This window comes from Pseudophryne corroboree, chromosome 12, assembly GCF_028390025.1.
Source record: "Pseudophryne corroboree isolate aPseCor3 chromosome 12, aPseCor3.hap2, whole genome shotgun sequence".
In the NCBI taxonomy this organism is placed as follows: domain Eukaryota; kingdom Metazoa; phylum Chordata; class Amphibia; order Anura; family Myobatrachidae; genus Pseudophryne; species Pseudophryne corroboree.
This window is the reverse complement of record NC_086455.1, coordinates 68,276,692-68,291,549: the sequence shown is the minus strand read 5'-3', so window position 1 is coordinate 68,291,549 and position 14,858 is coordinate 68,276,692. Positions and strand designations below refer to the sequence as shown.

The following is a 14,858-nucleotide window of genomic DNA, read 5'->3' as shown; positions in this document are numbered from 1 at the left end:
GGAATAGCGGGCTCCGAGTGAGACTGGGCACATCTAAGAAAGAATTAGGACTACCTGGTGTGCACTGGCTCCTCCCCCTATGTCCCTCCTCCAGACCTCAGTTAGGATACTGTGCCCGGAAGAGCTGACACAATAGGGAAGGATTTTGAATCCCGGGTAAGACTCATACCAGCCACACCAATCACACCGTACAACTCGTGATACTATACCCAGTTAACAGTATGAATAACAACTGAGCCTCTCAACAGATGGCTCAACAATAACCCTTTAGTTAAGCAATAACTATATACAAGTATTGCAGACAATCCGCACTTGGGATGGGCGCCCAGCATCCACTACGGACTACGAGAAATAGAATTACCGGTGAGTAAATTCTTATTTTCTCTGACGTCCTAGTGGATGCTGGGAACTCTGTAAGGACCATGGGGATTATACCAAAGCTCCCAAACGGGCGGGACAGTGCGGATGACTCTGCAGCAACGAATGAGCGAACTCCAGGTCCTCCTCAGCCAGGGTATCAAACTTGTAGAATTTTGCAAATGTGTTTGAACCTGACCAAGTAGCAGCTCGGCAAAGTTGTAAAGCCGAGACCCCTCGGGCAGCTGCCCAAGAGGGGCCCCCTTCCTTGTGAAATGGGCTTTTATAGATTTAGGATGCGGCAGTCCAGCCGCGAAATGTGCAAGTTGAATCGTGCTACAGATCCAGCAAGCAATTTTCTGCTTTCAAGCAGGAGCACCCAGCTTGTTTGGTGCATGTAGGATAAATAGCGAGTCAGTCTTTCTGACTCTAGCCGTCCTGGAAACATAAGGGCCCGGACTACGTCCAGTAACTTGGAATCCTCCAACTCCAGAGTAGCCGCAGGCACTACAAAAGGTTGGTTCAAATGAAAAGCTGATACCACCTTAGGGAGAAACTGGGGACGAGTCCTCAGTTCTGCCCTGTCCATATGGAAAATCAGATATGGGCTTTTACACGACAGAGCCGCTAACTCTGATACCCGCCTGGCCGACGCCAAGGCCAACAGCATGACCACCTTCCCCGTGAGATATTTTGACTCCACGGTCTTAAGTGGTTCAAACCAATGTGATTTTAGGAAATCCAACACCACGTTGAGATCCCAAGGTGCCACTGGAGGCACAAAAGGAGGCTGAATATACAGCACTCCCGTAACAAATGTCTGAACTTCAGACAGTGAAGCCAGTTCATTTCTGAAAGAAAAAAGACAGGGCCGAAATCTGGACTTTTATGTATCCCAATTTTAGGCCCATAGTCACTCCTGCCTGTAGGAAGTGAAGAAAGAAAGAAAGAAAGAAAGAAAGAAAGAAAGAAAGAAAGAAAGAAAGAAAGAAAGAAAGAAAGAAAGAAAGAAAGAAAGAAAGAAAGAAAGAAAGAAAGAAAGAAAGAAAGAAAGAAATTATACTTACCCTCTCCGCTGGCTCAGGCTCCTCGGTGCAGCGTCAGACGATTCCCGGGCTGGAGAGAAGGAGGAGGAGGGAGATGGAGGAGGGAGCCGCAGCAGCGCTGTGTTATTGGTGGAGGTGCTGCCCCTCTGCTTCACTATAGGCTGTTCTCGGAAGACAGCCTATAGTGAAGCAGAGGGGCAGCAGCAGCAGCGCCTCCACCAGTAGTAAAGCGCTGCTGCGGCTCCCTCCTTCACCTCCCTCCTCCTCCTCCTTCCCCCGTACCGCTGCTCCTCTCCTTCTCCGGGCGGCTGTGCGCTACGGGCAGCGGTTGCCCGCAGCGCACAGCGGCATGTAATGAGTCAGTTTGACTCATTACATGCTTTGGGCCCATGGACAGAGGCGGGCCCCAGTGCAACGCACTGGTTGCACCGGCGGTAGTTCCGCCTCTGATTGCCATAGTTGCCCATCTGACTACGATGTACTTTGCGACCCAGCTTCAAAGGGTGCCCTCTCCCAGAGGAAAAATATATATAACTTATAAACTTAATATAATTCAGACTAAAGTGCCAGCTTCCTACTGATGAAATGTGTGACACCCCTGAACGCCCGTCTGGTCTAGAGACTAGGGCAGTGGTGCTCAAACTGTGTGCCGTGGCACCCTGGGGTGCCATAGAACACTTGAAGGGGTGCCACAGGTTGGTGGTCCAGGACCAAATCAAACTATTTATTGTCAATGTAATAGGCAAAACCAGTGCTTGTGGCTGCCTGCCAATTACAAAATATGTGGACAAACAGAAGCAAATCCTGTCCCTCGCCACATGACTGACCATAAGGATGACCTATAAACATAATTTACTTAATGCAATATTTTTTTTTCTACATTTCTCAATAAGATACTTTTGGGGCCAGGGGCGCCATGAAAGAAATCCTAATACTCTAGTCCACCGTGATTCAAAAAAGTTTGGGAACCACTGGACTAGGGGTCTATTCATGAAGCAGTGAAAAGCGTGGAGAAGTGAGCCAGTGGAGAAGTTGCCCATGGCAACCAATCAGCTACTCTGTATAATTTTATAGTATGAAAACTATAAATGTTACTTCAATGCTGATTGATTGCCATGGGCAACTTCTCTACTGGCTCACGTCCACACACTTTTCACTGCTTCATGAATAGACCCTCTTGAAGAGGAACTGGCAAATCACTCTGAATACAATACTCTCAGTAGGGGTGGTGGTCTCACCTTTACTTTAGAAGCAGCATACTACATACCCGCCATGGTCCCGGACTAATTTCCTACTGCGCAGGTGCGGCGGCCATTTTGGGACTGATTTTTGCCTCGGCTGCTGCAGCTTCAGCACCCCTCGCGGGACTCCAGAAAGGTGAGTATTAACACAGCATGGGTGCTGTGTGTGCGGTGTGGGACCCCCTGGACCCAGGGGCCGATGTACACTGCACACATTGCACCCATGGTAGAAATGCCAATGAGGCCAGGTCACGCCCCATAAAAAAAGGACTACTTTTCCAGTTTCCCTTAGCAGCTGACCTGCGCCCTTCCGGCAAGCTCGGGTAATTAGCACCTGCTACCCCCACCACCACCTCTGTGGCACTGGCACCTCAGCATGCTACTGAAGGGGCATAACTGGGCTCTAACAGGGAGTTCTCACACAAGAGAGGGCATATTGATTGAAATGCGGATAATGCAAAGTTGTCTGTAAATATGTTTATGGGGGTTATTCAGACCTGATTGCTCAACCCGGCTGATTTTCGATCGACTGCGCATGTGTACGGATTGTAGTGCGCACGTGCGCAGCAAAAAAATCCAGTGACTGTTTTGATCACTAGGCGCATGCAAGTTGATTGACAGGAAGCCGATGTTTGGGTTTGGTAACTGGCCATTTTCAAGGAGTGCCCGGAAAAACGTAGGCGTGCCCAAGCGTTTTCAGGGAGGGTGTGTGACGTCATCTCCGGACCCAAACAGCCTATTGCTATCGCACTGTAGGAGTGAAGGGCCCTACACACTAAAAGATTATCTGTCCAATCTGGCTGATTGGAAAGAAAATCTGGCAATGTCTGGGAGCAAATGGCAATTGACTATTTGATCTCAAACATTGAAAAACAAACAAAAATAGACTTTAAGACAAATTGGTTAAGTTTGTTTCATTAAACCAATTTATCTGAACTGTTTTTGTCCATGTTCTTGATTTTGGTAGCAAATTGTTGATAGTCATTTGCTCCCAGCCATTGCCCGATTTTCTTTCCAATCAGCCAGATTGGACAGATAATCTTTAAGTGTGTAGGGCAGGCCTGGCCAACCTGTGGCTCTCCAGATGTTGTGAAACTACACATCCCAGCATGCCCTGCCACAATTTTAGCCTTCCCCAATAGCAATACTGTAGCAAAGCATGATGGGACTTGTAGTTTTACAACAGCTGGAGAGCCACGGGTTGGCCAGGCCTGGTGTAGGGCCTTTAAATCCTGGGCTACGCACAGACTGGAAAAATCATTTGATGATGAGTGAGTTGTGATCGGATTTGCAGCTGACCGGCGATCGCCAAGATTTTTGCAAGAAGTACACTGACTTGTATGGGGTAGATTTTCACTTTGGCGGCGACTATCTGATTGCAGACCTCTGCAAATTCACAGAGGAGCGATCAGGTCTAAATAACCCCTATATCCAGACACACATTTTGCACAGCACAGGGCTGGAACAAGCATGCACAGATGAGGATAATGATGGGTATCTCCTCAAGCACACAGATAGGGATGGTCAACTCGCACAGGAGCATATAGCTCTGCATATGGGCAAATATTACTATTATTGGGGGTAATTCAGAGTTGATCGCAGCAGCTAATATGTTAGCAGTTGGTCAAAACCATGTGCACTGCAGGGGGGGCAGATATAACGCGCAGAGAGAGTTATGGTGCCCATACACGTGTTCAATGCCCCGCGACGCGACATAGCGGGGCATCGCACCTAAACTGCCAAAGTGATTACCATGCGATCATGTGACAGATCGCATGGTAATCACGTGATGGGCACGTCACCACCGAGTGGGAGCGGCTTCTGGCCGCTCCCGGCAGGTGCCCATTGCACATCGCAGTGCGATATATAGCATGTGGTTTTAAAAAGACATGCGATCGCACTGTGATTTGATAAATATTAACTGCAGCACATACTATCTTGAGATGCGAGATTTGACCGGCATGCCCGCGCATCGCGTCGAAAGGTACCTAAAATGTGCATATAATCCCCCGATTTCTCTCACAGATGCGGTCGAAATCGAAGGTTAGTACCGATTATTTCACAAGTGTATGGGCACCATTAGATTTGGGTGGGTTATTTTGTTTCTGTGCAGGGTAACAGTTGGTGCCCCGTCGCTTATGCATGCAGGCCAATATGGACGAGATTGTCCATATTAGCATGCAGTGCAATGGAGCCGGGTGACGGGGGGAGTGAAGAAACTTCACTCCCCCGTCACCTCCCCCTGCTGCCGGGCCTCCCCTGCAGTGCACATGGTTTTGCCAAACTGCTAACAAATTTGCTGCTGCGATCAACTCTGAATTACCCCCTAGGTCAGGCATGTCCAAAGTCCGGCCCGCGGGCCAAACGCGGCCCGTGCACACATTTTACCCGGCCCGCAACCCACTGGCTGAGTTTGTGAAATAAACTCCATTCATAATTTGCCAGTTCCTAAAATGGCATCTAGTGCGTCCTGAGGGCGGGACGTGGGCAGGGCAGCGCCAATCAGGGGAGGATCTCGGCGCCCGCTACTGTGTCATTGGCCGCTGGTGAACAGGAAGACGTACTCGATTGGCCGCAGCCGCCTGTGTCCGTGAGATCGGCGGGAGGACAGCGAGGCTGAGTGAGATCAGCGGGAGGACAGCGAGGCTGAGTGAGATCAGCGGGAGGACAGCGCGGCTGAGTGAGATCGGCGGGAGGACAGCGCGGCTGAGTGAGATAGGCGGGAGGACAGCGCGGCTGAGTGATGAGATCTGGTAAGTGTCGTCTGTCCCGGGCTCACGGCTCTTGTTTCCGCAAGCGGCTTCTGGTGACCGGCAGCGCCGGGTTCATGTAAGTGTCAGTGTCCAGCTGTGGCCCATCTGTTCCCTGTGTACTATAGCCAGAGGGACGTCACTTGTCCAAAGCTAGTATTACTTGTGCTGGCAGCCAGAGATGGTTACTGTGCATCTGGCAGCACTGGGGGCATTTGTGCATCTGGCAGCACTGTGGGGGTATATAATGTGTATCTGGCAGCACTGGGGGCATTTGTGCATCTGGCAGCACTGGGGGCATTTGTGCATCTGGCAGCACTGGGGGGGGGGGGGGGGGCATTTGTGCATCTGACAGCACTGGGGGGCATTTATGTATCTGACAGCACTGGGGGTATATAATGTGTATCGGACAGCACTGGGGGCATTTGTGCGTCTGGCAGCACTGGGGGCATTTGTGCGTCTGGCAGCACTGGGGGCATTTGTGCGTCTGGCAGCACTGGGGGCATTTGTGCGTCTGGCAGCACTGGGGGCATTTGTGCGTCTGGCAGCACTGGGGGCATTTGTGCATCTGGCAGCACTGGGGGCATTTGTGCATCTGGCAGCACTGGGGGGCATTTGTGCATCTGGCAGCACTGGGGGCATTTGTAAGACAAGTTATTTGTTAGTCTTCTGAGGTGATTAATGGTTCAAAGAATGTCAGGCGGAATGGTCGGCCCCCACACATTTTGACCTCACCGAATCTGGCCCTCTTTGCAAAAAGTTTGGACACCCCTGCCCTAGGTCTTTTCATCAAACTAAATGATGCACGGATAGAATGAGGGGAGGGGGAGGCTGTGCCGGAACTGGGCAGGGACTGTGTGCTGTCCCTTTTTTCTTCATGCATGGAAGGGTCATACTTTTTAATTGTGCTGGTCCTATCTATAATACATTACGCCCTACGCACACACTGTACCAACTAAACACAGAAGCACTGAAGAATCAATAAGAAAGAAAAAAGTACTGATAACACAAAACCAGGTCTCTACTACACCTAATGACAGAATCCACGGACTTATACTATTCATTTATTAAGTTATTTTAAACAGCACTTTCATATTCCGCAGCATTTTACAAGAGAATATTTAGCCATACACACACACAACAGGGGGTCATTCAGACCGGATCGTAGCAGCAAATTTGTTAGCAGTTGGGCAAAACCATGTGCACTGCAGGGGAGTGGGGGGGGGGGGGGGGGGGGGTGTGCAGATATAACATGTGCAGAGAGAGTTAGATTTGGGTGGTGTATTCAATCTGAAATCTAAATTGCAGTGTAAAAATAAAGCAGCCAGTATTTACCCTGCACAGAAACAAAATAACCCACCCAAATCTAACTCTCTCTGCACGTGTTATATCTGCCTCCCCTGCAGTGCACATGGTTTTGCCCAACTGCTAACAAATTTGCTGCTAGGATCAGGTCTGAATTAACCCAATAGAATGGTAAGATCCATCAGAAGCCAGTTAACCTACAGTAACACTGTGCCCTTGGACTGCGGGATGAAAGTGACGTGAGCACAAGGAGGAAACCTATACAAAGACAGTACCAGGAGAACATGCAAACTCCACACCTAATGCCATGGTCAAAACCAAACATATGGCCCCAGCGCTGTCAGCCAGCAATGCTAACCACTGTGCTGGCAATTTATGAAACATACTGAGGAGCAAGTGCTGTGGCTGAATTACAACTCCCATAATGCTCAGTCAGGGAGACCCTTTTAACCTGCAGAGAACTGATAGAAAGAAAGAATAAAAGATTCCCTACCCCAGCGGCCTTTCCTGTACTCCATTGCCCGGCACGGAGCTGCTCGGTGTCTGACGGGTGCTTTCCAAAGAAACAATCTGCCTGGAATGAAGGTGTGCTCACAACTGTGCGGATCTAAACTTCTGTACATTAATGTACAGCAACTCAACCCTGCCCATGTCACATTATGTGTGTTTGCAATCAGGGCATCCACACCCTGTGATGCACAATAGGTGTATGTACACAAGTCAGTTGCCATGTGCTGTTACAACCAGTCACACAGTGTTTATATATCAGGATTACTGAGGGGAAGGTGTGAGAGACACACAGCGGCAAGCCTGCATTCGCTTCCTGGTGCATAGCTGCACATTAATAAACTAGAACAGCTCCCAGGATCCTGCAGTCTATTAAAGGCACAATCTCACTGGCATAGAAACTTGCATGTTATGTAACAAGTAATTAGTGCAATTGGGACAACCCTGTTACAGGCTAATAGTAACTCTCTCACTGCCACAGGACATAACCCAGCTGCTGACTAAACACATCTAGATATATAATGGCAGTCTATGTAGACTTAAAATAGACCTGAAAATAAACTGAATAATTTATGAAGTATGTTCGGCCCATGTTGCATTGTTAAATTAAAATGAAGCCTCCCATTCCCTGATCATTACTACTAGGATGGATGAGCTTGGATGTATCCGTTTTGCATGACACCAAAATCTTCTTTCATCATCAAGACAGGAGGCTCATATTGCTACTTTGTTGTTAATGTGTAATTGTTTGTAGCAGCAGCAGTTGGATGTCCTGAAATACTTTGTGCTGCTGTAAACTGTCTAATACAAATTTTGTTATGGGCTGTTGAAAGCTTCATCTCCTGCTTGTCATGTTACAGTCAGTAAAAACATTAACATAATAGTCAAAATTCTTGAAATTTTAAATACTGTGTTCCATATCGCCCAATTGGGACAGGTGGGACATAGAAACACAGAAACAGAATGTGACGGCAGATAAGAACCACTTGGCCCATCTAGTCTGCCCCTTTTTTTTTATCCTTTAGGATCCCTCAACCCTTTTGGATCGGGGTCTATTTACTAAGCCTTGGATGGAGATAAAGTTGCTGGAGATAGAGTTCTTTGGGGCAGATGTATTAACCTGGAGAAGGCATAAGGAAGTGATAAACCAGTGATATGTGCAAGGTGATAAACGCACCAGCCAATCAACTCCAATATGTAAATTAACAGTTAGGATCTGATTGGCTTGTGCCTTTATCACCTTGCACATATCACTGGTTTATCACTTCCTTATGCCTTCTCCAGGTTAATACATCTGCCCCTTTCTCTCCAGCGACTTTATCTCCATCCAAGGCTTAGTAAACAGACCCCTTAGTTATTTGTAAGGATCTTCATATGCCTATCCCAAGCATGTTTAAATTGCTCTACTGTATCAGGGGGTCATTCAGACCCGAACGCAGACATGTGTCTTTATGCAGTGGCTGCATTCTGGTGGTCTGCGCATACGCATCTGCTGCAGTGCACGTGCGCGACCCTACCATCCTTCCAGGATGGGTCCGCAAGGTGATTGACAGCCGTGACGTAGCATTTTGCGGGCAGGGCAGTCCGGGAGTGTTTTTGGGACAGCCGCGTGATGTAATCAGACGGATCCGGAGGCGGCACCACACAAACTGGATGGCTTTGCCCTGTGCTGGACGGCCCCCAACATGTAAGGAGATGGACATAGATCTTGCAGCGTATGCAGTGATCTGCGTTCATCTCTGAATCAGGTCCTTAGCCTCTACCACCTCTGACGAGAGGCTATTCCACGCATCCACTACCCTTTCTGTGAAGTAATTTTTCGTTAAATTTCCTCTGAACCTTCCTCCCTCCAGTCAGAGTGCATGTCCTCGTGTTCTAATACTTCTCTTCTTTCAAAGAATGTTTCCCTCCTGGCCCTTGTTAAAATCCTTAGTATATTTGAAAGTTTCTATCACGTTCCCGCTTTCCCTTCTCTGCTTCAAACTATACATGTTAAGATCTTTTAGTATTTCCGGGTAAGTTTTGTGGTGTAGGCCAAGCACCATTTTAGTTGCCCTTCTTTGTACACTCTCTAATGCAGAGGTGGGGAACCTCAGGCCCGCAGCCACTTGATCCGGCCCGGCCAGACTCACCTAACTGAGGGAGATGCCTGGCGCCTGCTGAGATTTTGTTACCAGCGGGCGCCCGGCTCCTCCTCCTCAGCAGCAGCCGGAGGCAGGATCTCACTCCTGAGCTCCCGCTTCCTGCTCAGGCAGTGTACATGTGCGGCTGTTCGGCGCTATGGGAGAGATGTCATGACATCTCTCCCATAGTTTCGAGGAGCGGGAGGCCAGGCGGAGGGCAGCGATCCGGAAGCAGGAGCGGGGCTGGTGAGTATTGTGTTTTTCTCTTTTTATTTTAATGTGTGTGTGTAAGCAGCACTACTAGGGGGGTATATCTAATGGGGCATAACAACTGACTGGGGGCATATCTAATGGGGCATAACAACTGACTGGGGGCATATCTAATGGGGCATAACAACTGACTGGGGGCATATCTAATGGGGCATAACAACTGACTGGGGGCATATCTAATGGGGCATAACAACTGACTGGGGGCATATCTAATGGGGCATAACAACTGACTGGGGGCATATCTAATGGGGCATAACAACTGACTGTATGCATATCTAATGGGGCATAACAACTGACTGTATGCATATCTAATGGGGCATAACAACTGACTGGGGGCATATCTAATGGGGCCTAACAACTGACTGGGGGCATATCTAATGAGGCATAACAAGTGACTGGGGGTATATCTACTGGGGCATAACAACTGACTGGGGGCATAACTACTGACTGGGGGCCTATCTATTGGCCCCAGAAGGATTTTATAAATATCCAAATGGCCCTTGGTAGAAAAAAGTTTCCCCATCCCTGCTCTAATGTATTCCCTTCTTTATACGCTCTCTAATGTTTTTATATCCTACTGAAGATATGGCCTCCAGAACTGGACATCGTATTCCAGATGAGGCCGTACCAATGACCTATACAATAGCATTATTACTTTTTTTTCTGCAACTGATTCCTCTCCCTATGCAACCAAGCATCTGACTATCCTTCTTCATTGCTTTGTTACATTGCTTATCTGCCTTTAACTCACTTGAAATAGTGAGTCCTAGATCCCTTTCCTCCTTAGTAATTTCAATAATAGTACCCATAATACTATATTTAGCTTTTGGGTTTTTGAGATTTTGCATTTTTTAGCATTAAACTATAGTTGCTATATTCTTGATCATTTCCCAAGTCTACCTAGATCATCGATCATTTGTTTTACCCCTCCTTGTGTGTCTACCTAATTGCATATCTTTGTGTCATCTGCAAAAAGGCATACTCTCCCTTCAATACCATTTGCAATGTCACCAACAAAGATATTATAGAGAACTGGTCTAAATACAGGTCCCTGGGGTACTCCACTGGTAACATTTCCATGGGATCCTGTAAGTTGATGTGTCTGGGAAGCCACTGAGGCAAACAAGGAGGCGGAGAAACGCGTTACACGGAGAGCCTGACAGTGAGTTATATTGCAGTGAAAATCTGGAATGCTGACCACAAAAAGACGTTGGGACCACAAAAAGATAAAAACACAATTTCCACCAATGCTGTGACTGGCTGGACCAACAACAGTGGGGAAGAGAGAGAGAACACTTATGTGGGAACCCAGGAAACACTAATGGTCTTGAGGACTGTGCAAAATGGAAGAGTGTGAAATATTTGAAAGCATATGAATTGAGCAATCTACAGTATGTCATATAAATAAGCCATCATATCAAGCTATTTGGGACATTTTATGACTTCTATTTATGAAAGCTTATTATTAAATTATTGTGGCCTCTAACTTAAGTTTAATAGCCATCTTTTATTGAGAATTCTGTGATATTGTTTTTAAATTGTGTTTTAAATCTTTTTATTGTGGGAATAAATTATTTTCTTTTTATGACAATTCACCGCAAGTAGAGTGATGTTTATATGATATTTATGGGTTAGTTGCTGATTGGTAATAACTGCGCTCCCAATTCTATAATTTTTGATCCTGTAAGTTGTTTGATTTAAAATATTCCTCTACTCTTTGGATTTGCGGAATCACCGCAAATCCACGCCCCCTTTCCCATAGGCCGTGCTCCTTTTTGGGAGTGCACTGCTTCGTTGCGCATGTGTCCCTCTTTCAAGATAAAGAAAGCTGTGAGGTACGATGTAAGGCTTACTGATCTGTAGTTGCTTGCTTCTGCCTTGCTTCCACTTTGTGCAGTGGAACTACATTTACTCTTTTCCAGTCCTCTGGAATTGCACCTGTAACTAGTGCATACTTGCCTACCCTCCCGGAATGGCCGGGAGGCTCCCGAAAAATGGGTGACCCTCCCGGCCCCCCGGAAGAGCAGGCAAGTCTCCCGATTTACGGGGGTCACCCCCTGCCCGCCGCCCACTTAACGAGTAAAGTGGGCGGTCCGGGCAGGCGATGACGCGATTCTTGTTGAATCGCGTCATCGTAACCACGCCCCCTACTGTATAATGCCGGTAATCGCGGCATTACACAGCAGGGGGCGTGGCTTAAAAGATGCGTTCCAGAAGCCACGCTCCGTTCCGCCTCCGGCACACCCCCGTTCCGCCTCCGGTCCGCCCCCTTGCACGTCACCTGACTGCCAGCCCCCTCTGCTGAGCCGGAGAGAGCAGCCCAGAAGTCGGTAAGTATGAACTAGTGACCGGTTCTATAATTCTGTTAATGGTGCTACCAGCACACCTTTAAGCTCTTTTATTATCCTTTGATGTATCTCATCTGGCCCTATTAATTTATCCACTTTCAGTTTTGAGAGTTCTGTAAAGACCTTCTCCTCTGTAAATGTACTTTCACCTACCTTATTTTTATGAATGTCCTTGTAGCTTAACTGTGGCCCCTTCCCCTCTCCTTCTGTAGTGAATACTGAGCAAAAATAATTATTTAGGTGATCTGCTATTGCTCCCAGGGCTGGTTCTAGCCCTTGTGGCGCCCCGGGTGAAAATAGGGGCGTGGCTTCATACAAGGGCGTGGTCAGTTATACCCCCTGTAGAGTTTTGCCCCCTGTAGAGTTGTGCCCCCAGTTGAGTAGCGCCGTTTACAAAAAAAAATAAAAAAAATAATGCTTACTATCCCCGCTCCTGATTCCCGACTGCTGCTGACCTCCGCCGGCGCCGCTCCTCAGATCTATGGGAGAGACGTCATGACGTCTCTCCTATAGCACAGCATAGACACTAGAGGTCAATTATGACCCCTAGCGTCTATGTGCCAGTCCCACAATGCTGTGCGGTGCGCACTGATGTCATCGCGCACCGCACAGCAAAGGTCCTCTCCACGAAGGGAAACTAGACGGGTAGCGTCTAGTTTCCTTCACAGCACCGGGGGGCACTGACCAACAGTAGCAGATCTTGCCATGCGGCTGCGCCCTCAAGAAGGCGGCGCCCCAGGCAAAAATCCTGCGTGCCCGTACCAAAATCCGCTACTGATTGCTCCCTCCACCAAAAGCTCACTCTCTGTCTCAAGTCTTATTATTCCTCCATTTGATTTTCTCCTGTCACTTACATACCTCCTAACACCTCTAATGATTGAAGAGGGACTCCCTTGTGCGTGCACAGCGAGCGTGCTCGAAAGGGGGGTACTCACCGTTGCAGAGGAGGGCGCTGTGCCTGGTGAGCGTGGCCAGTCTCTTGGTGCTGGCGGCGGAGCCACGCTCACCAGGCACAGCGCCCTCCTCTGCAACGGTGAGTACCCCTCCGTATCTGCAGGGCATGCTGGGATGTGTAGTTTCACAGCAATTAAGGTATGCTAAAACTGAGGCAGGGCAAGCTGGGATGTATAGTTCCATAGCAGCTGGAGGGCCACAGGTTAAAGGGGGTCATTCTGACCCAATCGCACGCTGCAGTTTTTTGCAGCTTAGCAATCAGTTCAGGACTGCGCATGCACCGGCGCCGCGCTACAATCGCCTCTGCCTGATTGACAGGCAACGGTGGTCCATGGGCGGGAGGGGGCGAAACGGTGTCGTTTGGCCGCCGTTTCGTGGGCGCGGTCCAGTCAACGCAGGCGTGGCCGGACCGTGCCGGGAGTGGCCCACAGCGGCTGCTTGACGTCACACGCAGCCGCTGCAGGCCGGGGAGCGATGAGTAGCTCCCGGCCAGCATGCTAAAGCTGCGCTGGTCAGGAGCTACTCTTGAAGTGCAAAGGCGTCGCTGCTGTGCGATGCCTTTGCACTTCTGCGGGGGGGGGGGGGGGGGCGGGGGCGGCACTGACATGCGGGACGTCCCCCCGCATGTCTGAGTTCGTGATCGTAGCTGTGCTAAATTTAGCTACAATCAACTCGGAATGACCCCCAAAGACCCATGCTGTAAAGTGTTGTGGTCAAACTCCACATAGCATGACCACGCTCCATGTATCATGCCAATGAAAAAAAAATTGTAAACATTATGTAATATGGTGCTCTGTGTATGATGAAGATAAAGAAAATCCCACATAAATGGAAATTACATGCTTTAAGCCAGGCATGTCCAAACTGCGGCCCTCCAGCTGTTGTGAAACTACATATCCCAGCATGCCCTGACACAGTTTTGCTGTCAGAGAATGCTAAAGCTGTGTCAGGGCATGCTGGGATGTGTAGTTTCACAACAGCTGGAGGGCTGTTGGACATGCCTGCTTTTAAGCATATTTAGCTGGAAACAGGTAAAAGAAAATAAAAGTCTGCTATAAAACCAACGTATTACATACATTGCAGGAAGAGTGCCTTAGAGCTGAAGGATGGGTTCTCACAAAAATATGGCACCTTGAGGTGAACAACTGATTTCCTGAGTTAACAAACCTGTTCCAACTTCCCAGGAAATGTAAATAGTATAGATGACTGTATCTGATTTAAGTTTAGACACATTCTTGTGTGTTGGGCTAAATTACAGGCTATGACACACTGAGTCACACAGATACTGCTGCACAAGCTGACACAGTCCTGCTCTGGCAAGAGTACATTATACCACGCTATGGATCAAAACCCTGAGACAAGTGTAATTGCTGCATACAAGCCTGAAGAAGACTTAATTCTGTAAACAATCTGCACTGTATGTGATGACACTCGCTAATGTGTACCTTCAGTGGGAGGCAGACAGCTCTGGAGATGAACACTATGCAAAAAGTGTAAGATTCTACCACAGTATTGTCACGCCTTTCCTTAAAGCAACGTTTTCAGGACTGGCCAGGCCAGCTGTTGTGAAACTACAAGTCCCAGCATGCCTTACCACAGTTTTTCTAATAGGGAATGCTAAATTGGTGTCAGAACATGCTGGGATGTGTAGTTTCACAATAGCTGGAGAGCCACAGGTTGCCCAGGCCTGCATAGGACCAGACCTGACCCCTGTGATTTCTGAATTGATGAGAGGTTGGGTTAGGCTGCGGGAGGAGAGGTTGGGTTAGGCTGCGGGAGGAGAGGTTGGGTTAGGCTACGGTAGGAATGGTTAGGATTAGGCACTAGAGGGAGGTAAAGGTTTAGGCATACTCACCACCGCAAGTGCCAATGGATCCGCTGGAAGTCATCCTCACCTGACCGCCAGACGCAGAAGACATCACTAGAGCCATGGGGCCTGCTGTACCAGGTAAGTCAC

The 14,858-nt window shown here is 48.4% G+C and overlaps 1 protein-coding gene across 2 annotated transcripts in view; it reads right to left on the bottom strand.

The window, feature by feature from the left end:
* Positions 1 to 14,858, bottom strand: part of CLMN (calmin) — a 253,807-nt gene that overhangs the window by 157,462 nt on the left and 81,487 nt on the right. The window contains exon 1 of one of the 2 annotated variants that reach the window (XM_063947616.1): positions 7,193 to 7,499. The exons of the other annotated variant lie outside the window; for it this stretch is intronic. Coding sequence (XP_063803686.1) covers positions 7,193 to 7,430 — 238 coding nt within the window. The 5' untranslated portion in view covers positions 7,431 to 7,499. Of the gene's footprint in view, positions 1 to 7,192; positions 7,500 to 14,858 lie in introns of those variants that run through there. 2 annotated transcript variants of the gene reach the window in all.